Below are 23957 nucleotides of genomic sequence, written 5' to 3'. Positions count from 1 at the left end.
CTGAATGCAATACTTTAGAGACTTTATAAGAATTAGAATTAGACTAATAATTAATAGTTCACAAATGGGGGAATGTATATAACCAGCTTGAGAATCGAGCTAGTATTGATTCAGAAAATAAAATATGCTCAAGAAACTGACTCTGTTATAGAGACCTTGAAGAAAAAAATTGAACAGGGTTTAAGACCTAGTTTCAGAGTTCATGATGATGCGTTGCTTCGATTCGGAGGAAGATTGTGCATTCCTGATGACTCTAACTTGAAGAGACTCATCTTAAAGGAAACACATAATTTTAGATTTATCATACACCCAGATATCATCAAAATGTATAGAAATTGGCAACTTCAATATTGGTGAAATGGGATGAAGAAGGACATATATGAATTTATTAAAAAATGTCTCACCTGTTAGAGGATCAAAGTCGAACATCAAAAAATAGGGAGATTGCTTCGACCCCTACCAATCCTAGAATAAAAGTGGGAACACATTACTATGAACTTTGTGATGGATTTACCTAGAACCAGATTGAACTATGATATTATTTAAGTGATAGTGGACATGTTAACAAAGTCAACCTATTTTCTACCTATAAAAACTACAGACTCTTTAGATAAACTTGACATGTTATATACTAAGGAAGTGATTAGACTTCATGGCATTTCGGTATTAGTAGTTTAGATCGAGATGCTCGTTTTACCTCTAGATTTTTGACAAGTTTTTAATAAGGTTAAGACACCACTTTATCTTTCAGCACGACATTTCATCCATAAACGGATGGTCAAACAGAAAGAATCATTTAGACATTAGAATATATGTTTATGGCTTATGTACTAGAGATTAGAGGAAATTGAGATGACTATCTACCATTGATTGAATTTATCTATAACAATAGCTATCAGTCCAGTATTAGTGCAGCTCTATATGAAGCACTTTATGGTAGACCCTGTAAATCTCCTATATGTTGGGAAGAGATTAGAGACAGAAAATTAATTGGACCCGAATTAGTTGAAAAAATTATATCAAAGATTGTCCTAATTAAGAAAAATCTTCAAACCGCTCAAAATAGATAGAAGAATTATGCAGAAACTCGTAGAAAGAGCTTAGAATTTGAGGCAGGAGATCATGTGTTTTTGAAGGTGTCACCAATGAAGGGCCTTATGAGATTTGGAAAGAAAGACAAATTGAGCTCTTGCATTGTTGGACTGTTCGAAATACTGGAGAGAATTGGAACTACTGCTTACCGATTGGCATTGCCACCAGAATTAGCTCACGTCCATGTTGTATTTTATGTATCCATGTTACGCAAATATCATCCTGATCCATCGCATGTAATTCAGTATAAAGAGATTCCTATTGAGGAAGATATGTTATATCAAGAGATGTCCATAGACATATTGGATAAATAAGAGCGAGTATTGAGAAACAAGACTATTCTGATGGTCAAAGTACTCTAGCGACATCATTCACCAGTAGAAGCTACTTGGGAGACTGAGGACTCGATGCGAACTTGATTTCCTCACTTGCTCTAAAGACATATCAAATTTGGAAGACCAAATTTTGTAAGGAGGGAAAAATTGTAACATCCACCCCTAAATAAATAAAAGAAAATGTGAAAAATAAATAAAAATTAGAATTTAGATTTAAATAAAAAAGTTTTAAGAATTTGAAGTTATGATTGTTATTCGAGTGTATATATGTTCTTTCGAGAGTATGTAGATATACTTTGATGATTGTAAATGATATTTGAATGAAATTCTGAAATCCGATCAGAAACATGTGAAAATTGTGAAAATAATGAGTGAATTTTACTTTGAAACATTAGTATTGCATTTGTCTCATTTTGTGTATTTTGTATAAAATCTTATCTTGGTTGAGAACGAAAATACTTATTGAGTTGATGAAAGTTCTAAATTTTACTTTGATATTTTTTAGATGAGAAAGAAAAATCAAAACCGCTGCCAGACAAGTAGAACCTGTAAAAAGGGTTCCTGATTTTGTACATTTTGTTCATATTCTAGAAATTTTCGTTTTGTTTTATTAAAGTCTAAATTTTGATCTCGTGTTCTGTATATATAACTATTATATATATCACATAAAATGTTAGGTTGTATGATAATTTTTTACCAATGCATAATGTATATTTTGTGAGTCCATTGCATAAAAATGACATGAGTAAGAATTGTACCTCATTTTGAGTTTGGGGTGTTATACCAACCTCACTTCTAATTTTTTTTAAAGAAAATAATTAAATTTTGTTTTTGAATCTAAAAGTAAAAATGTGAATAGATTTGATTCAATTATATATGTACATAAGTCATGATTAAGTTTTAAGGATCGTATAAATATAAAATAGAATTGAATGAAAATACATTAAGTTTATTATCTTTTTCTGTTAGTAGCAATAAGTTTGAAATTGAAGCTCATGTTATTATTACCACAATTTGTCTGAAAAATCTAATAAGTAACCAAAATAATTTCTCCCTTTTTACTTTCTAACTTAAAAACCACATATATATATATATATATGAATATATTTATATTAATTAGATGCCATCATAACATACCATCTTATTAGGTTTTAATTGGGTAAAATCTTATTGAGAATACACAGGAAAAAAATATAAGAGTGAGTTAGAGAATTAGAAAGACATGAAATTTGAATTGGACTTATAGAAGTAACCTCGTTGATGTCAAGGATAATATTCTTTATTACGTAAACAATAACTAATGGTTAAAAATCAATCTGGAAAAGACGAAATTTAATCGATAATTATGTATGAAAGTTGTCTTATACTCTTATGATAGACAAAAGAATTTATGAATAAAAAGAGGAAAGTGGTTTTGGGAGGATGGAAATAGACAAATTGATCTGAAACAGACAAAGCATTAATCTGGCTTGATCTTCGAAATTGATTTTGTTTGCTTCCATGAACTGTCATTACTACACTTACTACTTGCAACACACCTTGTTTGGTGACTTAGAGTTCTTCGTCAACTTTAAAAATTTGTCTGTGTAGATTCCAATTGATCCCTTATTTCTTTTATCCATTGAGATTTTATTGAGCTTAATTATATAATTAAGTAATAATAATGATGATGATAATAATCTGTTCTTCTCATTAATTTGATCCTTCCAAATAAATTAAATATTGTTTGAAAGAGTGAGTAGGGTTTTAAAAAGTTTGAGCCTTCAAATCTGCATTACAAAGAAATAAGAAATAGATTGTTAATGAGGAAAAACAATGAAGTTTTCTTGATAGAATTTTTACTTTTTTACTGAACTTATGCTTGGACTTCTACTGGCAAGAAAAGAGATTTTGTTCTGTTTATATATATATATATAGTTTCCCTTCTGTTTATATGTACATAAATAATTGCTAAGAATAATATATATCATATTACTTGTTAACGTATATGTATATTATATTATTTGTTAACAGTTATTATATATTATTTATTATGTCTACACATATATTTGTTATAATATTTAAAAAAAAAAATTATTAATTGATCTAAATCAGCACCGAACTGAAACTGAACTAAAAAAAAAAGACGAAAAACTTCATTCTAACTGAACTTGATTTGAGAACTGGATCAAAGATCGTTCACTTTTGTTCCAAGGTTCTGTTCAGATTATACTCACCCATTGCTGTAATTTTATATGTAGCAACAGGCAGATCTTAAGTTCTTAAACAATGTGTCTACAATTCATCGGCTTTTAGTTAAGATAATAATAGTAATTATTATTATTAGTAATTAATTTGCAGCAAAAGTACTCAAATTTATCGGTTCTGTTAATTGAATCAAATGAATACATGGCTGAGAAATAAATATATTACGAAGTATTTCTTTAATATTCAACTAAAATACTATATATATATATATATAATTAAGTGGGTCAATCAGTAGAGTAGCCTTCACAATCAATATATATAAAATCTGGGTTCTGCTGTATCCTGTCCTGTGTAAATGAAAACGAAAATGAAAATGCCTTGCAGTCCTGTCTCTGAAAAAAAAGGTTTAAATCTAACAGGGCTGGTTCCGCTGGCAATTCAACGTCCCGGCTTGCCGAGTGAGGAGGGAAACGAGTTTTCCGGACTGGGGAGGCACCCGATTCGGCCATGGCACTGGATTTGCTCCGCCTACTGATCCCGATGTCACGAAAAACGCTCCGTTTAGAAACAAATCATTCTCTGATCTCCACATCCAGTTCTTCCATTCTGATTCCAGTGCATAATCCCTCTTTGTCACCTGCACACACACACACACACACATATATATAATTTAATCCCCAAGATGATACTGGGTTTTCTTGGTAAACATGATATAGATATATGTACATATATAAATACCTCCTTGGCGAACACATTTGGAGGAGCAATGAAGCGATTGCCCTGACTGATGATGGTAGGGCGGCTGCTGCCTCCAATGGCGTACATGAGCCAGTGAGTGTAGTCGTTGTTCACCACATGGACCAAACCCCACCTACACCTCGGCATCCTCTGCACCAACCCCTTCCCAAAGTGGTTAAACGCCACCGTTATTTGCATCTTGGCGTCTTCCGAGTACCCATCACTCGCCCCAAACAACATCACCTGCATCGATAAATGGATGCATAGACACCAATTATAACACAATAGAAATCATTCTTTGTGTTGTGTTAATTAGAACTGCATACCTCGTTGTGTTTGGTGAAATGGGAGTTAGAGATTGTGATGCCGGTAGAACCTTGAATGACATCAATCATGCCGTCAGCACATCTAGACATGGAAACATGATCAATCCAAATGTTAGATGATCCGAAGACGGAGACACAATCGCCGTCACTCTGGGTCCTGAATCCATAATGGTTCTCTGAATCCCTCACCAAGCCTCCCGAACCAGGGACAATGTGGTGAAAATGAATGTTGTGGATGATGACATTATTCACGAACTGGAGAGTAAAGCCACACCCATTTCTGATCTGCACATTAGCTCCTCTTCCATCAATCGTCTTGTCACTTGTGATAAGCAGTTCTTGTCTCAGCTGGATTATCATGCCGTGTTTGAAGACGATCCATAGTGGCCCATCTCGGGTCACTGCATGGCGTAGAGTTCCGGGTTTAGGGTTTACCATGTCGTCGTCGGAAGGATCTGTAACAACGTAAAAACGTCCGTTTTTGCCGCCTTTGGTGTCGCGGCCAAACCCCATGCCGCAGTCAGCTAGCCTGAACCTGTGTCTTGCCCATTTGCGTCTGCAACGCCAGCATGCGTCTATGGGGTTGTGAGCCTCGCATGGACCTTTATATGCCGCCAGAGATCTTCTTGAGCTGTTGTGGTTCGCAACAGCCCTGCATGCATGCAAACAAAAATAAGTACAAAAGAACATATCGATGCACATATGCATATATATATATATGTATATATCTAAAAGATGCGCCACCATCTTAAGGATACCCATATCCATCTCACAACAAAAAAGGTGAGTCCAGCTCATTTACAGGCGTTCCGGTCCGCCATGCAAAATTCACCTTTCTGTGACATGGGTACTACAAGTTCAATTTGTGTGTGTGTGTGTGTGTGTGTGTGTATCTACACGCATATGATGCTCGACGAAGTTAGTATATTCATCCCACAAGAGAAGCGGGTTCCCCCCATTTGCAGGAGGAAGCCTTCATTTTGTGACACAGACACTCCAAATTGAATATATATATATATATATATATATATATATAAACAGATGCTTCAGTACCTTAAGTCACTCGTATCTATCTCATTGTCTAGATTCTCCAGCACCTTATTTCCAATTACCGAGGTGAGATTCACTCTGAAGGGTACCCTTAAACCTTACGTATATAACGTAATTTGTTTATTTTTTAAAAAATTATTTTCTGTCTTACTTTTTGATCAAATTGATTTCTATAATTTAAAAAAAAAAATTCAATTTAGTTCCTACCATTTATTTTAACACCATTAACTTATTTTAACCTATAATAATAACAATATGATAATGATATGCAAATTTAACCTATGATAATACAATGACAATACGTAAATTAAATTAAGATGCATGATGAGAGAAGGTGGTAAGATAAGGTTAAGGTAAATAATGATGATTAAACTAGACGCACATGGCAACGCGGTGGTTTAAATGATCGGTGACTTCATGGGGACGAGGGTGATAAGCGTTGACTGTATGGTTCTTGGCTATGGCTTCTCGTTGCTTCCAATACTCATCATCTATCACCGCCATGAGCGTACGGTTTTTGGCTATGACTTCTTCTTGTTGCCTCCAGTACTCAGCATCTATTACGGCAACCCGGGCATTCGTCTCTTGAATTATAACAGCAAACCACATTAATGAAAACAAGAACAGAATCAACTTTCTGTAATCTCCTGCCATTGTCGATCGATTCTTTAAAGCTTTTTATATCAATTTATGTTATATGGGGTTTGAATCGAAATGGCCGAGGTGGGGCGGCTCGCTGCCGGTCTGACTGATAGACAGGCAGGGGACGAGCTGAAGCCGAGAAGAGATTCGATTGATGCGCAAGGCCAAGGTTTGGTCGGATGCAGAGATATGAGTTAAATAATGCCGAAGAGAGGCTGGAAAATAAGAGGACAGGAGAGGATAGACAACTTTCCCGGGAATCAGTCAGATTGTCTGAATAAGATTTGAAAGGTTTGTTTCCATTTTTAACTTCCTTGACAAGTTTAGCTACGTACCTTTCTCATATGTGGATATATCATAACGATTAACTAATTAATTAATTTTTTACTTCATTCCGTAATTAAGTTTCTAACTTATTTATAAATGGTCTTCCGCCAAGCTGCTAAGGAAATCAATTGCGTTTAATTAAGAATCTTTACTAATGCTCTATTAATATTGATAATATTTTCACAACGTGCATGATTTAAAGTCTCATCTCAGTTCTAGTTAATTCATTATTTATTTTTGTTTTTTAAAAAAAAAAAATAAGAGAGTTCTGAAATTAAAATATAACTCATTTTTATATAATAGTTAACATTTTATGATATGTAAACATGTTACAATTTTTATTAACATAACATATCACATGATGAAATATTAAGTTATCAAAAATGAATAGTGTTAGATTTACGATATTTGATTCAGTTAAAATAAATTAATTTAATATATTTTAAAGATATGGTGATTAAATTGTAAAAAGTTCTATTAAAGTTATTACGTTTGTGTACTAAAAAAATATTTTATAATAATTAAATTTTTTTATAATCAAAAATAGAATGCAATTGAATATATCAAAACTGTTAATTAAATGCAATAAAATATTAGATAACCAATTACATGTTCATGCAAATTTCAAACGTGTAACTTGACAATTGACCCAAATACATTTATTAATAGTACAAACTATATCTTATTTGTGGTAAATATGTACATATATATATATATACGTATACACCATATGAAGAGGTAGCGTGCACCAATTGAAATTTATAATCAATTATGAATTATTTATAAGTTGGTTTAACAATACTTATAATTTCTATCCTAAAATAAATATTTGTTATTATATTTTATTATTTGTCTTCTAGTTATAATTAGTAATATTTTTATATAGAGGATAATCTTCTAACTTTTTCAGTAACAATAATTTTTTAACTTCAATTTGACTGGATAGAAATTGAAAACCCAATTCATTGTAGTTTCCTCGTTGACTGCCCGCTGTTTGTTTTATTTTTTCTTCTCTTTTCAATTTTTTCTCTAGACGGTGCATGTTATTAATTATATATGCTTTCTTTGCACTGAACTTATACACCTCTTTTACTATTCATATTTCATAATTAACTGTAATATAATCTATACTGTAACATGATAACGATTATTTAATTTATATAATATAAAGATACTATTTTTTAAAAAAATTATGTCTTTCCCGAAACCAGGCATTATTTTGAGACTTTTGGACGTAATGTCCTCATACCCCACCCACAATGTTGTATACGAATGTCTGCACATTTCAAACGGCAACAAAGACTCTAAAATTAACTTGCACAGACGAAATTCGAGTTCGGGTCTTATCACACAAATGATTGATGATAGAAACCAAGAACTCGAGAGTAACGAAAACGAAATAAGTGATTTATTGTTCACTTGTTCTTAAATGACAAGAATACGCATTGCAGCTTTAACCATCAATGATTTTTGCTTGCAAAATTTTACAACGTCGAAATCTAACATATAGATGCTTTGACAAACAATAGATAATGTCACTTGTTGTTCCCATACAGATGATTTTGTTCCTTGCTTCAACATCGGTAGGAGAATATCCCAAGCAGGCCTTTCTCAGATGAGCAAACCATGTGCGGACAAAGAATGGTTCCAGTAACTTTCGGTTTAAGATTCAAAAGCACTTCCCTATGTAAACGTACACTGTACTGATCTAGTACTCTTCAATTTGCTTTGTACTATAGATTTTTTAGAACTTCGCACCGGACAATTCTATAGTTGACTGCGTATATATATACTATTCACGTGTATAAAAAACATCATATTATTTGCACCGGTTGTATTAAGACGCTTCCCAAACATTGTAGTCCCATCCTTCAAGGGCTGAAGACCATCTTTGGGGCCCACTTGAAGGTTCGTAATAACCCGGTCCAATCTTAACTGCAACTTTTTCATCAATGATGGCCGCATATACGTCCCTTTCTGCTTTAGTAATTTTAACCTAAAACAGGAAATTGAATAGTTGAATTTAGTGGTTTAGTTTTTTTATTATCTGTATATAATTAACTGGACCTCGCCATCTAAGAGTCTCTACACCAGATCATAAACCAGAAAGTGCATTTGTATGTATTTTATGTAAATTAAAATCTGTTTCTGTATACTTCCCCATATATTTCTTCAAATTTTATTTGTTTATCTGCGTCAAGAACCTGAAAATATCAACTTTTATGTTAACAGGTAAAGCAAATGCTTCGATACTTACAGTACTTCGGCAGTTGATTTTGTTCCGGTTTCTGATAGAGATAAGAGTTGCAATTTCAGACCGATAATGAGAAAAGATGTGATCATAGAACACTGCCGGTGTTCCTGGATGGGTCAAAATGTAAGCATATCCTTGCATCTCCTTTCCACCAGGAAACCTCCAATGACCCTGCAGCAAGAAAGGAAAACTTAAGGAATATACAGAAGCCATATAATAGTCCCAGAACATCAAACAAGGATTCCACCAGCCCAGAAATGTCAAATTCAGTCTTTTCTACTTCTACACTCTTAATCCAAGGAACATTACCAAAAAGTCCATTTTAGCAGCTAACTAATACTTTCAAAAATAAATTTTGAAAAAATGGACAAGGTTCCTCTATTTAGCAGCTACTCATTTTCAGCGTGGGTTTCATCGAAAGTTATCTGAAACTAAAAGAGATCATCTAACTTAGCTACAAAACAAACTGAATCCATAAAAATACTAGTAAAATATCATTTCACCAGTATTATTCCGATCAATTCTTGATTTGACAATAGTTAAATTTAATCAACTTCAGTCTCCAGGAAGAATGTGTTGTGCATGTGCTGAGAGAGAGAGTGAGTGAGTGAGTGAGTGAGTGAGTGATTGAGTGAGAGAGTGAGAGGATGTGGGTGGAATTTCTCAGGGAAAGAACAGTATAAATGTCAGTAGAATTCAGCAGTCCTTTGTATGAGTTACAAACCTGGGTAGAACCAGTGTCATGATTCTCAATAAATGTAACAGCACGAGAAGGCCACCATCCAACAACCCCAGGAGGCTTTCCATTTTGATCTGATAATCGCCAATATTCACATCTTTCTAGTGCCTAAATGAAGTATATTAAAGTGAATAGAATATCCTACACCGAATGATAGTAGAAAAGAAATAGTAAAAGGAGTACAGAGAAATAAAGAATCCAATTAAGAACTTAATTCAAAGAATTTGTATAGAACAATAATTTCATATCACATCTCTGAATGTTTAAAAAGGCATCCAATAGAGGTGGAAGAGTTAGACAACTCAAAAGACCAAGTGATGTAAGATTTTATTAATGTTGACAAAAAAGTTCCAACTGCATAACTGTCTTCAGAGATTCTAGAATATGAATGAGGCACCACCAGAAGAAGTGAGCCTCGTAAGATTTTAAGTTCATTAGTATAAATAATTGACTTCTTGTCCGTAAGCTATTAAATATTTGGTAAAGCTATTGCTCCGCGATCTTCGAAATCAGCAACCGTTTTAGAAGAACTTGCATATGAACTACATATATTGTTTTGCCTTTAAAACAATTTTAAAAAAGTGTTTAGCATTTGAAATTTTGACAAAATGACCAAGAAATGACAAATTAGCTGAATTTATCCTCATAGTTCAATTACTAATATATCGCACAAGGAAATCAACTCTATTTTCATCACCCACATGCCAAAGTTGTAGTTTTCGTTTGAATTCATTTTTACAACTAAAATTCAATTTCCTAAAATATCATCTCCAACAGTTAAAAGTATCTCTCTTACAATTCCCAAATTAAAATTTTGATCTCTTAATTCTCAATTATTTAAAAATGCTCAATTCTCAAAATTGCAAAAAGGAACAGATGAATAAGATGCATATTTGATGCTTTGAAGATACAGAGAGAAGTAAAAGCAAGAACATTGAGTGGTTTTGTCCAAACAAATTGTCAAACCAGTTTTTTATCGCCCAATTAAAGTCCACACAAAAAACTTATATCATTAGTATTTTTTTAATTAGATCTACCAGACAGTTTGAGAAAATTGCTACACATTCTGCAACCTTTTTTTAATTAAAACTAGTTCATACCTAATTTGAGGAAACAAGAAACTAATCAAAACAGGTCAGTACCTACCTTGACTGTGCTCTGCATAAATTTTTGGACTAATTCATATGTCTACTTCCATGAGAACAACCATGAAGAATGAGGCAGAGGCATAGCTAGAATCACTATCTAAATAGAGTAATGTATTTCTTCTTTTTTTTTTTTCAATTAGATCTACCAGACAATTTTAGAAAATTGCTACACATTCTGCAACCTTTTTTAATCAAAACCAGTTTAAACCTAATTTGAGGAAACAAGAAACTAACTAAAACAGGCTCAGTACGTAACTCGACTATGGTCAGCATAAATTTGTGGACTAATTCATATGTCTACTTCCATGAGGCCAACCATGAAGAATGAGGCAGAGGCACAGCTAGAAGCAATATTTAAATCGGATAATGTATTTTTTACTTCTTATCATGAGACAAAGTTAGAAACATAAATTGCAAAACGTGAAAGACATATTCTCCATCCATTTATCTTCAAACATTTGAAACAACAATAATTAAATGAACGCCTACCGAGTGAAGGATCCCTTTTGTTGTGACATCAAATGCACCAGCAGTTCCGTTTGTTGCATTGATCCAGTCAATAATTCTTTGTCGATGTGCATCTTGATTGTGATCCATCTCACCATATGTGTAACTGAGAGAATCCCAAAATTCACCCACAGCAAAGTATGGTTCACTTGCATCCAAGTAGTCCTTGACATAACCACCCCAAAATCCTCTAACAAAATCCAGCCTCCATCCATCATATCCAATTTCTTTTCTGCACTCACAAATAGAGAAATATTGCAACTTCCAATAGATTATAATTCAGAAAGAAACAAATTTGGAAATGCTGAATAGAGACATGTAGATAGCTGGTTAAATCATCACCATGCTGATCAACAACTTCTCATAACCAGTCCTACTGTTCAGCAACATGTAGTATGGACAATTTAGCACACTGAAATCAACACTATGGTAGTTAATTTACATAGTACACCACACAACCCTTGGTCCATGTAGACCTCATAAGGATGAAAACCAAGGTTTAAGTTCTTGTTTTCAGCATTTGAAAATTGACCATGAGCATTGATGCAAAAACAGTAACATGCTAGCGTTTGCCCAATAAACAGAGAGGAGGATCTAATTTGTAGCTCCAGTATGAAACTATTTGGATCCGGATTTTTTGCTTATAGGATACCAAGAGGAAATGCTCCAAGTTGGTCAAGGAAGAAGAAAAGAGCAACGCTAAAAGAAAGCAGAACTCTATAAGGAATAATTAGAAACAGATGAAGGATGTATAGGTATTAACCTCAGCCAGCATAACCATTCCTTGATATCCTTCCTAACGAACTCTTGTGAATGATCAATGTTCGGAGCAGCATGGAAATTATCTCCACTGCTCTTGTTGCCCCTCCCCTGCATCATAGAGAGAATTCATTTACACACAATACAACTTAGACATCTCTAGTCCATGAATAGTAGAAAATCTTCAAATTCCCCATTGTTGAGCTATAAACAATTGATATTCATCGGATTTCAGATCACCTAAGCAAAAAAAAAGGGAATGAAAAAAAAAATTTGCTCCCTACTGCCACCAAAACAAAGAGAACAAAACAAGATCCATTCTCTTGCTGCATTTACAAAGTCTGAGAATATAACTTGTATTGCAGATAGGTAAGTGAAAAATAGATATGGAATCTTCTCATTCAAATTTTGACATTAATATAAGAAATTTGGTAATGAATTATACAATATTATCACCAACCTTGTAAATGTGCCAGTAGCAATTTTAACCCCTGCGACAAGCACTATTTCTCTGCTGCTGTTGAACATATCTAAAGTCACAACCAGTTCAAGCAAAAGATGTTCATATAAATGGGACAATCCAGGATCAATTTTTATCATATTTATTTTGTTGAGACTTGCAAGGGACAGTTGTTATCTGCACAAGAACACATACAATCCACTGTCCCAAGCAATCGGCACTTTCTGCTCAAAACACTCAACCACTCAAAGGAGGTTTGCCAAAAGCTTTATAGAAAGCCACCAGAATAGAAACAAAATTGGAATCAAGGAGAAAATGGAACAAAAGGAAATTTGTTAAGAGAGTTGAGAGGAAACCTGTCCGTGAAACCTGAAGTACCGGGTGAGCAACAAAATGAGAAATTGGTTTTTAGTAAAGAGCAGATGGAGTACTTGAGAAATTTATTGAGTAATCATCAAACAAATAATCTAGTAATAGGCACTGGACCTACTTTCTACTCAGGTAAATTTACTGATACCCCATCTAATCTTCAAAATTCAACCAATGCATGAATCATTGACTTTGGAGCTTAAGATCACATGATTGGTAATTTGAAAGTTCAAGCATATAGCCCATGCCATAAATAAATCTACATCAGAATTGCAGATGGGTCTCTATAAAAGATGGTTGGAATAGCCACTGTATGTTCATCCGAAAACATAAATTTAAATTATGTGTTCTACGTTCCTGAATTAAATTGCAATTTATTGTCAACTAGTAAACTGACCCAAGAACTAAGAATTGTTGGAAAATTTTATTGAAACGTGGTTAAATTTCAGGAACCACATTAAGGAAAGATGATTGGCAATACTAAGGTACACTCAGAACTCTATACCTCTCCAATAATCACACTCGAGAGTACCTCTTTTCTGGTTTTTCCTGTTTTACTTCTTATAATTATTACTAAATCATGTTGTGGCACCGCAAGTTAGGGTGTGATAGATGTCAATTTGCAAAACATACCCGAAGCACTTATCAAATTCAGCCTTATGAAGAGTCCAGCCCATTCTCCTAGATCTATAGTAATGAATAGGGACCATCAAGAATAAAAAATATTACTAGAGCTAGATGCTTTATTTTGTTTGCAGATGATCGTACCAGAGTTGCTTGAATTACTAGATGAGAGAAAAGTCCAAAACTGGAAAAATTTTAAACCTAATTTTACATGAAAATCCAAATTCTTAGAACTGATAATGTCAAAGGAATACTTCAAACTAATCCTTGGAAGTTATGTAGAAAACCAAGGCACTATACATCAGAGTTCATGTACTGATAAGCCTCAACAAAATGGGGTAGTTGAATGAAAAAATTGTCATATCCTTGAGCTAATCAGGTCACTTATTGTTTCAACCAATGTGTCAAACCACTTCTGCGCGGAAGCCATACTCACTGCCACCCACCTCATCAATAGAATACCTTCTCAAATATTAAAATTTATGATATCAGTCCAGAAATTACTCATAACTTATCCATATAACAGATTTCATTCGTTCACATTCACTCACAACACTGTGGCACATTGGATCCAAGATCAATAAAGTGCATATTTTGAAGGTATACTCGAAACTACAAGGGATAAAATGTTATTCACCTGCAACCCAATAATTTTGTACTTTTTACAGATGTGACCTTCTTTGAACAACAATCATTTTATCCTAAATCTAAAATTCAATGAGAGAGAAACCAAGAAGAATCCCAGATTTGGGAATAAGAAAAGATTACCAAACTAACCAAACTATTCAATAATTGCACATCCAGGAAAACTCTATTTTGTCACATGAACCATAAGAGAAGAAATATATAAAAATATTAGGAGAAAAAATAGAATCTAAATTTGATACTAAAATTCTAAATAGAAGAAAGTTTTCTAAACCTTTTAGAAGTATATTTCCTGTCCTATTTTTGGGGGACACTGATTTGATATCCAACTTTATGAATAATATAATAGTATAAAAGAAAATCATGGAATAAAATTTACAACTTTCTTCGTCAAAGACACAGAAACTGAGTTCACAAATTGGATATGGGTACTTAGATTCATTTGATATGAAAAGTAATAAAATATTAATATAAACTTTTCTTCATAGAATACCTTATATAAGCTTTTGGGAAGCTATTAGATACCATGTACAAAATAACGATAGTCTTTAGCAACAAAAAAAATAGCAAACTAGTATTTGTAATGAATGAAAAAAAATTACAATGTACATAACTGATTAAATATTTATTGTACAAAATATTCAGAATTTAGCCATTCAAGGACGTGTTTTAATTTATGGATTATTTTTCATCTTCTAATTTAAAAGTATTCATCATTTTTTTCTTATCACATATATCCTAACCTCTAGTTCTAGATTATGGAATGTTTGACATGCAAATCAAGTGCCAGACACAAATCTCATACCCACATTAAAATCGCGTGTCATATCCAACACAGGTATGGCACTAAGATTAAAGATTCCAAGCAACATAGTTCTGATGTGAGAACAATCTCACAATCACATGATCACCGACTAGAAAGGTAACAAACAACATAAGTTCAATGAAGTAGTAAGGAAAAAGGAAAAGAGAATAGGAGGAGAGGGGATATCTTAAGCAAAGGTGAGAGAAAAGGAGAGATGAGAGTGAAATTGGAAGATGGTAAGGGAAAAAGAGAATGGAAGAGAAATATGAGCTAAGAAAGGAATATGCTGCAAATTATATTCGGAAATATCATTTCGATTTATATCATATTAACGGCCTCATACATGCAAAGTGGATGATAAAAGAGGCACCAATAGCAAGTGGCCAACAAATTAGTGCAATATAATCTTGCTTCAAGTTGGCCACTTGCTATTTTCCCTCCTTTTTGTCACTTCAATTTGGGCCAAGAGGGGTTGTTCCCAGTTTGGATCAATAAGAAGTGCCACAAGTTAGACCAGTATGATTAGGGTGACAAAGTAAACCACCAAAAGTGTGAAGATCAATAAGATAAAAGGTGCCATCTTATCCAAACAATAGTAAGATGCCACCTTATCCAACCACTAAGAGCTATGGTGTAATCAAAATATAGTCAAGATATAATGATATTCAAATTCTAATCCAGCTACTATTTCCCATTTAGACCCTAAATACTATAAAAAGATACATGTTAAAATACTAAAATTATATAGTAACTAGAAAAAATTTTCCTATTACTCAAAACATTTAGCATAGAAAGATACTCCTATCTTTTTAACTATCACTCAGACAAATTCCAACTCAAAATGGCATGAGATGTCAGGATCATTTCAGATTTCCCAAGGGGTAGTCTCTCAAGAAGAAACTTTTAAAGTGATTGCCATCACTAATCAGTCTCTGCATGTCAGTCTCCAGGCATCGTATGCACCTTAACTATAACCCAGAACAAACTATCCAATAAAGAAGTGAGAAATATCATCGGCCAAAGCATTTTCCATGTGAAAAATAATGATAGTATATGGCCATATAATTGTCCTGTAACTTTAGAGCGATAATTTCTAGGATCCTCAGTTATCAGCAATTACAACATTTTCTACATAGAAGAGAAAAATATAGTTCTGCGGTAAATTTTCTCGTTCTACTCCCAAGAATGATAACCAAAATTCATATTAACAGAAAATACCTGAAAGTGTGGATCATCTCCAACAACTGCCCTATCGTCCCAGTTTAGACGACCACCAAAAATATTCCAGACACCATTTTGATTCTGGTAGTGTGCACAGCGATGATTCAAGACAACATCTCCAAGAACTCTAAGACCAACTTCATGAAATCTTTTCACAGTATCTTTCAACTCATCCATAGTTCCATATCTGATATGTATATAACAATAGAAATCAACTTTTTTTCACATGAAAATTATATGATTATTGCATGTTTAGGGAGAAAAAACATAGTTGATCATGTAATCCTCTAACGAAATCTACAATCATTCAAACAAAATGAAAACAATAAACTGAAATACAACACTTAGTATCTAATCAATTAGGAAACCAATAAAGCAAAATTCCCAAACCATAATCCTCCCCACATTTTTGGTGGGAAATAGAGAAATAGAGAACTTCTAATTAGGTGTAAACTAGTTCGTGAAAATAAGAGGAAAAAAAGATTCCAGGTGAAAATAATAACAAACATAACAAAATTGTTATGCTCACATGAAACTAGTAGTGTTACCTTGAATCCAAATTATACAAGTCCTTCGGCATGTATCCTTCAGGTGAAACAGATTCTGTTGGTGGCGGTAACCATATCACAGTAAATCCAAGTGATGCTATTTCTTCAGCTTTTTCTTTCAGTTCCATGTACCATCTTCCAGCTTTATGAGATTCCCAATTAAACCCTTGGCACAATATTTCAAACCCTGTCCCTGTCCCTGAGCATATTTTTGTAGGAGGCTGTTTTACATCAGATTCTGAAACAATTTCCTCTGGGAAAGTTGGAACTGAGCTCCTGAAGATACTATACGCTTCAGCAGCAAGCTTTTCAATTTCCTGAAGAATACTTTCATTCACTGCTTTTTTTTTTGTCCTTTGACCCTTCTCCAAGGAAATGTCACTAACCAAATTCCTTATCTCATTAATGATTCCCTCAGTGTATGCAGCGTGAGAAACTTCTTGATCTACTTCTTCAATATTTCCAGATAAATCTGCAGCTTCAGATTGAGCAAGGAAGCTCCCTGAATTTGAGAGAGGGATGTAAAAATCATTTCCCTTACATTTCAGCCAGGTGTTTTCACTTAACTTGAGAACAAAAAGAAATCCTACAAGCTTTTTTTCTAAAGTGAATAATCCCCAAGATCCATTTCCATCGTCTTTCCGCTGCAGGCAGGATCATCATGTAAAAAATAATTCAAGAACAAGAACATATAAGCAACGTAGAGGATATTAGGATTAAATGATCAACTTGAGATGACACAATCAAGATTTTTAACATTTTGCAACAAAAAGATCATAATAAAATTAAATTACAAACTCTAGAATATGACTATAAGCATAATAATGATTCCAATTTCCAAGCATGTCCCTTGTGCAATAATGTTCAAACATGAATTTGAGCATATCTTAAGACGCACTAATACTGGAATCGTTATCCAATAATTTCAGCAAGGAGTGGGACTCCAGTATGAGGAAATAGATGTATGAGATCCACATATAAAAACCCGTAAATCCATGAAAAATAAGAAATTTCTATTCATTAGCAAATATAGCAAATGCTGTGGCGTCATCACATTATTGAACAATGTCAATGAACACAGAAGTACACCAAAAATTAAAAATAGCAGCAACCATAATATAGTTACTTTGCGCAAGTATCTAAAATAAGCACCCAAAAGTTTAAGTAATATATAGAAAAGAATCATCAGTATCACACAGTAACAAGTTCATGGACATTTTTAATTTGTCATCAAGAAAATGTACTTTCTTTTTTCACCTGTAACAGTGTCCGCATAGCTTTGTTCTTAAACATAATAGTTTCTGGCGGATGTGGACCAGCTGGAATTTCCCATTTTCCACTATCATCTCTGCAAACTCCCCAGTGAAGGAGAACATCTCCAGGTATATCAGTTTCTAAGTACAAAAGATTCTTAGCTGTGTCAGGACACTTCCTAACAGAAACACTCACTGAGTTATCAAAAGAAATTTGTTTTACAATAGGTTGCTCCTCGTAAAATCCTTCAAGACAACTGGTCTGTTTTTCAGAGTCTGTGGTTTTACTGCTGCCATATACATCTTTAGAATATGTATCTTCTGATTTCAGAAGTATGTTTGAGAGCTGCCCTAAGGCCCCTAATGATTAAGAAAGGAAAACGTCAGTGCGTGCCTCCACATATAAGATTGAATGATGGTTCTGATATATAATTGGACGTACCAAGAGGAAACCAAAAATGTGAATCATAAATCACCAACCAATGACCCAGCTCACCGCCAGAAGAGCCAGAACAATATAAAAAAAAATTCTAAACTAAGCTGCAAGTAGACAAGTCGACTCATCTTTAGTCATGATTTATAATTGGATGCACCAAGGCAATCCCAAATTACATATCACGCTTATTCTTGGGAGAGAGAAAAAATACTAATTATACTCCCATTATCCATCACTTTGCTAGCTATCTAGCTTGCACATGTGGTAAAAAGGAAAATAAGGAAAAAGAAAAAGAAAACACATAATGCAAAAACAACTCCTATTTAGCCAGTTCATTGTATTCTGGATTGAAGGAACTCAAGAAAGGCAATACTAATTCTAAGGCATATAAATTGTTTGCCCATTTGGTAGATCGGTTTCCAAAAAATATCACCTCTTTGAGAAATTCAGTAGAAAATTACTTATTCTATTAGATTAATATAGCAGCTGGCAAGGGTCCTAGGTTATATAACACAATACACTAGGTTATTCACATTGAAGAACAGATGATGATTAGAAAACATAGAAACCTGGCCAGATACTGAAGCCCCTTTTTGCTCCAACCACATTGCCACCATCTTGAAGATAGTTTACAAGAGGGACTCTAAAATCTCTCCCTCTGTGCTGATACCAAGCTCCAGTTTCTTCATCCTATACCACCAAATTCCCACAACATAGAGAAAAAGAAAACAAAACTTTTGCCAAATTTCATAAATATTGAAGGATCTTTGGTTATCCAAGTAGTAAATTTTTAAAATCAAAACCTTCAAAACAAAATTTATAGCTGAAATTGATCTTTTCATATCAAGATCAATCTTCACTTCATGAAATAGATCTCCTTCTGATGATTTCTTCAAAGGTGTCTCTATTGCATAGTCCTGACAAAATATACTAGAGTTACGTGTATTGGAAATAAAAGAAGAGCCGAGCAACCGAACACTAGATAGCAGTAGATACCTTGATGGGAATTGAGCCCGGGGGCCTCATATCCTTAGGCGGTTGATCCCATTCACTGCAAACAATTGGCAGATTATATATTATATTACAATTTAAGGAGTTTACTTTTTCCTTCATTCCCTCATAAGTAACCAAATCTGAAAATCTGAATAGGAATTTACAAAACCAAGCAAGGATAACCTGCCCATGTCATCGATGTAAGAAACTCCCCAATGAAGAATCCACTTCCCTGGAAGACTGCATCCCACAGAGAGCTGCCAATCCTGTCCATTGGGCTGATCTAATCTAACGAAAATTTTTCCTTCCACCTATCATACCAGACACAATCGAATGAAAAGCCAAGTAAAATTTCTACTCGAAAAAGCACACAGAAAAAGAAAAAAGGAAGCGATCATCTTCGAACTATCGGTAAGCTCAGGCTCCGTCTTAACTGCCCCAAACTTTATGAAGAGCCAAAATTACGAAAAAAAGAATAATAAAGCAAAGGAAAAAAGTTAAATATCTCTTTCTATCTCAATTCCTTTAGCAACGAAAACATGAAGTAAAACCGCATTTAATTCGTTTTCTACGACAAAAGCGTTGAGATGAACCAAAGAGGATCACGGCGCGAATTAAAGCTACAAACATTTAATGAACTATATACTTATGTGCATGTAAGCAGTATACACGAGTATACAAATATAGATACAAATATGTACATATCTGAATGTGCACACGCATAACATGGAGAGGAGTTAAGACCGTTTCAGTTCGCTTTAGAGGAAAAGTCTCCTTGAAGAAAATGTCCGTTGATTGGAAACTCGCGACGGAAGTGGAGGCAGCTCGGATTGAGAGGAGCCTTTTGGGCTTGAAGCTGAACAAGTTGCTGCTGCTGCTGCATCCATTGAAAATGAGCTTTGAAGAGTAATCCAGAGAAGAAAGCTTAAGTAGCTTGGTTTTGAGACGGATCCCAGGACTTTCTCTGCGACAATGATGAAGAAGAGGATCTATAGTAACAGTCGACATGGTCTCTTGATCCAACGAAGGTTCAGGAATGGAGGAGAGAGAGGCGGAGGGGAGATGCGTATTTTTTTGAGATATTTATTTAATCATTATTGGAATTGTAAAAAGTATTTTCTTTTTCTTCCTCCTCTGAAATGTTTTAACGGTTTCGGTTTCTTCTTGCTGGGATCCTCCTGCCTGCATTTTGATCAAGCGGGGAAATGATAACCTCTTCTTATTTATGGCTCGGCATTGATCCTGTGGAGGATAAATAAAAGTTAGTATAAGTATATATGATATAATTTTTAAAAATAATTGTGTTAGAGTTTAATAAGTGGAAAATTAATTTTTAAGTTAATCTTATTTGACAATTATTTACGACTGAAATTTTATGTTATTAGCAACATTTTAAAAGATAAATTCATTAATTTTTATATAAATTAAAAATACTTATTTAAAAAATTAAAAAATATTCAATGAATAATTTAAATTATGAGTTTGTTTCCAAAAATCAAATTTAAATTAAAAAATATATTTTTGTCAGGTAATCGTGGTAAATTGACAACGGTTACTTTATAATTTTAAAAATATTAATAAAGTAATTATATTAGAAACATTTTTAATCAAAAAATTAAATGTTTTATAAAAATAACTATTTAATTTAAATTAAATATTTAATTTAATAATAAACCTCAATTTTTTTCTACTATTAATCTAATAATATTTTATTCTGATATCACGTAGTTTTCACGGTAATAAGCACGTTTTTCCAAAGTATGTAACAACAAAAATATTTTGCCACGCAAAATCAAAATGTTTACCAAACTTCTTTTTTGTGTTACGATAAAAACGTGTGCAAGTTTTTCTTTTTTCTTTCTCCTCTGTACGCCAAAAACGAATCGTTTTGTTCGCGTAGATCAAAAGGGTGGTCAAAAGATAGCCTTCGTACCAATAAAAGCAAAGTGAATTTTTAAGAAATTTTTTTAAGACAAAAATATATTGTATTTATGTATATAATTAAAAAGGATAAAAGAAACTTCTGGTTATGTTAGCCAAAACACGACCATCCATGTGGGGGTTGGGCTGGATCAGATCAGATGTATGCCATTGGTGCATGTTGTAAGTATGTTACAATGATATTATTAAAAGATAAGATCATAATACATGCATGGCTTATACTATTTTAAGCATATTCGTAACAAAGTAAGCTAAAATCATTACCATATAATTGATTATATTTAGTTTCCTAAAAGCTATTTTCACTTACACATTGTTCTTAATAAATTGTTTAATTGGTTAATTAATCGGGCTTTAACTTAAAAATTATCTTAATACACGATTATACATATTTTAATTATAATATTTAACACATAAAAACTCAGCAAACTATTAATATCAATTATTCCCATGATGATTGACGTTATTAGTTGATTACACTTAATTATTAAAAAAAAAATTGATAAAATCACAATAATTAACTGCAAATAAATCTCAAAAATTTTAAAATACATACGATGTGAAGAAAAAAAATCCTTTGATGTAAAGGGAAAAATTAAAGAGCAAATACTCACGCTACAAATCCCTATATCAAAGCAATTACCACAAAAGATCTTTTATAAATGAAGCCAAGTGTTATTTTAATATCCAAACAAGTACCTAATCTATCAAATATAATAAAAATTAAATAAAAGAAAAAGAAAAAAGTTTGAATTGTAATATCCAGTCCCGTAATTTAGTCTGAGATTAATTTTAATATTTTAAATATATAAAAAAATATTTTTGAATTAATTTATTTTAATTTTTTGTGAAATCATTGAAAAAAATAGGTTATGGATGAAATTGAAAATAATTTTGAAAAAAATGTGTAAAAATTTGGGTCTAAATGATATTTTTGAAAAAAAAAATCAAAGACTGAAGGTCAAAGTGCAAATAAAAAAAATTTTATCATTTAGGACAGCCCAGTCAGCAACCCCGACGAATCGAAGCACGTCTCGTTGCAAAACACGCTGACGTTGATGCCACACGGGATGTCATGTGGGCAATCCGCGTGTAACAACCAGATTTGTTCCCCTTTTAAACGCGATCAGACGGCCGATATTAAATCGCGATGAATAGTTCAGATTTATTTCTTCTTTAAACACGATCGGATGGTCAATATCGAACACGATGAACGACCCAGATTAATGCGAGATTGGTATAAATATTTCACATCACACTAAACCCAAACTCTAGCCATCAGTCTCCCGCTAGAGAAGAAAAACCAGTCGCCAGAGAAGAGAGGCAACTGCCGCCGCACCAGAGCCACTCCCGACTACCAAAAAAAGTAAAAATTCTTCTATTCGCTCGAAATTTAATTCTGAGCACCCCCATGTTAAATTGGAGCAAAAGAAACACCAAATGAGCCGAAAACTACAGTTAAAGTCTGGCGGTGCGGCTGTGGACAAAACTAGTAACCTCCTCCGATAAGCCCATTCTCATTTCCTGTTTTATGCGATTTTTTTACCATTGTGTTCACTATTTTATTTTCTACAAGTTAACCGAAGAAAAACTCTTAGCTCCGAAGGTGAGCCGCTGCACCCGAAAACTCCACCGTCAGTTGGTTTTTGTTTTCTGGTTTTCTCGGCCAACTGAGTCCCCCTAACGTATTTTTTCACCTAGATATGTATAAGGTCGGCTGGAACTGACCAAAACCAGCAAAAAACAGTCAGACCGAGGTAAACCGCCGCTGCAGATGGTAGTGTCATCGTCGGAGCAGGACAGTGCCATCGTACTGGAACTCCAAAATTGGCTAGAAATGATTTTTTTACACGAATTTTAAATTTCTAGTGTATTTTTATTTACGTAAAAAGTATTTTGAATTCCGCCAGTAGGCCCAATAGAAAGTTTGATATTTTCGGGTACCGATTCGGGTAAAGATTCTTCACCATTTTCTCCGTTACGACAAATTAAGACTTAATAATTAATAATTGTGCGTTTTTTATGAAAAATTAGAGAATCCTAAAAATAATTACAGGTCACTAGTGGAGCCGGAACCAGTTAGTTCACAGTCGTTTCGATTTCCTGTTTATTTTTTTGTATTGCCTATATTTGTTTTCTATTATAATGTGCGTAACTCAATTGATAGTCTTTAGGGTCTTTTTGGTTATTTTGTTATTTGTTTTTCCTGCATTGCATGCCGGTAATCCGGTCATTGGTTATTTATTTGTGTTAAACTATGTTGTCGTCTAAATAAACTGTGAGTATAAAATTAAATATGGTTATTACATTGTTGATTGTTATACTAATGAAAATCTGTATAAAAAGACTTAATGGGTACCTAGAAAAGAGCGGATGAGCCGGTACATAGGAAACCCTACCGTAAACATTATCTCAATTGGACATGGCTGAAAAATCCATTACCATTAAAGTTTGGGAGATATGGTTCACCTTCATACAAGACGGGATATCAAGGTAATGAAATATTTGACGCCTATTATCGGATAGGGTATGAGAACAGTCGGTTAATTATTTAATTA

At 33.5% G+C, this 23957-nt stretch overlaps 2 protein-coding genes across 2 annotated transcripts; both read right to left on the bottom strand.

Annotated features, from left to right (window-relative positions):
* Positions 1 to 3773: 3773 nt before the first annotated feature.
* LOC110822705 (putative pectate lyase 3) lies at positions 3774 to 6558 on the bottom strand. The gene is made up of 4 exons (XM_022052878.2): positions 6111 to 6558; positions 4679 to 5330; positions 4353 to 4595; positions 3774 to 4251 (listed from the first exon to the last, which is right to left on the bottom strand). Exons 1-4 carry the CDS (start codon positions 6380 to 6382, stop codon positions 4027 to 4029), a joined length of 1392 nt encoding a protein of 463 aa, XP_021908570.1. The 5' UTR covers positions 6383 to 6558; the 3' UTR covers positions 3774 to 4026.
* A 1525-nt stretch (positions 6559 to 8083) lies between these two features.
* Positions 8084 to 20653, bottom strand: AMY3 (alpha-amylase-like 3). Its single transcript, XM_088209954.1, has 13 exons — positions 20203 to 20653; positions 19642 to 19769; positions 19462 to 19516; positions 19269 to 19382; positions 19035 to 19155; positions 18034 to 18389; positions 16777 to 17420; positions 16226 to 16415; positions 12109 to 12215; positions 11328 to 11577; positions 9676 to 9798; positions 8955 to 9122; positions 8084 to 8693 (listed from the first exon to the last, which is right to left on the bottom strand). Exons 1-13 carry the CDS (start codon positions 20464 to 20466, stop codon positions 8535 to 8537), a joined length of 2679 nt encoding a protein of 892 aa, XP_088066080.1. The 5' UTR covers positions 20467 to 20653; the 3' UTR covers positions 8084 to 8534.
* Positions 20654 to 23957: the final 3304 nt, after the last annotated feature.

This window comes from Carica papaya, chromosome 8 (genome assembly GCF_054855325.1).
Source record: "Carica papaya isolate Zhongbai chromosome 8, ASM5485532v1, whole genome shotgun sequence".
Taxonomy (NCBI): Eukaryota; Viridiplantae; Streptophyta; class Magnoliopsida; order Brassicales; family Caricaceae; genus Carica; species Carica papaya.
Note: the sequence above shows the minus strand (reverse complement) of the source record. Positions and strands in the feature narration are given on the sequence as shown.

What these genes read in the sequence shown, in the direction of transcription:
- LOC110822705 (XM_022052878.2), bottom strand. Translation starts at nt 6,382, where the DNA reads ATGGCAGGAGATTACAGAAAGTTGATTCTGTTCTTGTTTTCATTAATG. An exon ending in ATTTCACCAAACACAACGAG is followed by an intron (nt 4,596 to 4,678) that starts GTATGCAGTTCT and finishes TTATCGATGCAG; the next exon opens with GTGATGTTGTTTGGGGCGAG. An exon ending in CAAATGTGTTCGCCAAGGAG is followed by an intron (nt 4,252 to 4,352) that starts GTATTTATATAT and finishes GTGTGTGTGCAG; the next exon opens with GTGACAAAGAGGGATTATGC.
- AMY3 (XM_088209954.1), bottom strand. Translation starts at nt 20,466, where the DNA reads ATGTCGACTGTTACTATAGATCCTCTTCTTCATCATTGTCGCAGAGAA. An exon ending in GGGCTTCAGTATCTGGCCAG is followed by an intron (nt 18,390 to 19,034) that starts GTTTCTATGTTT and finishes CTTAATCATTAG; the next exon opens with GGGCCTTAGGGCAGCTCTCA. An exon ending in GAGATGATCCACACTTTCAG is followed by an intron (nt 12,216 to 16,225) that starts GTATTTTCTGTT and finishes TCTATGATGCAG; the next exon opens with GGGAGGGGCAACAAGAGCAG.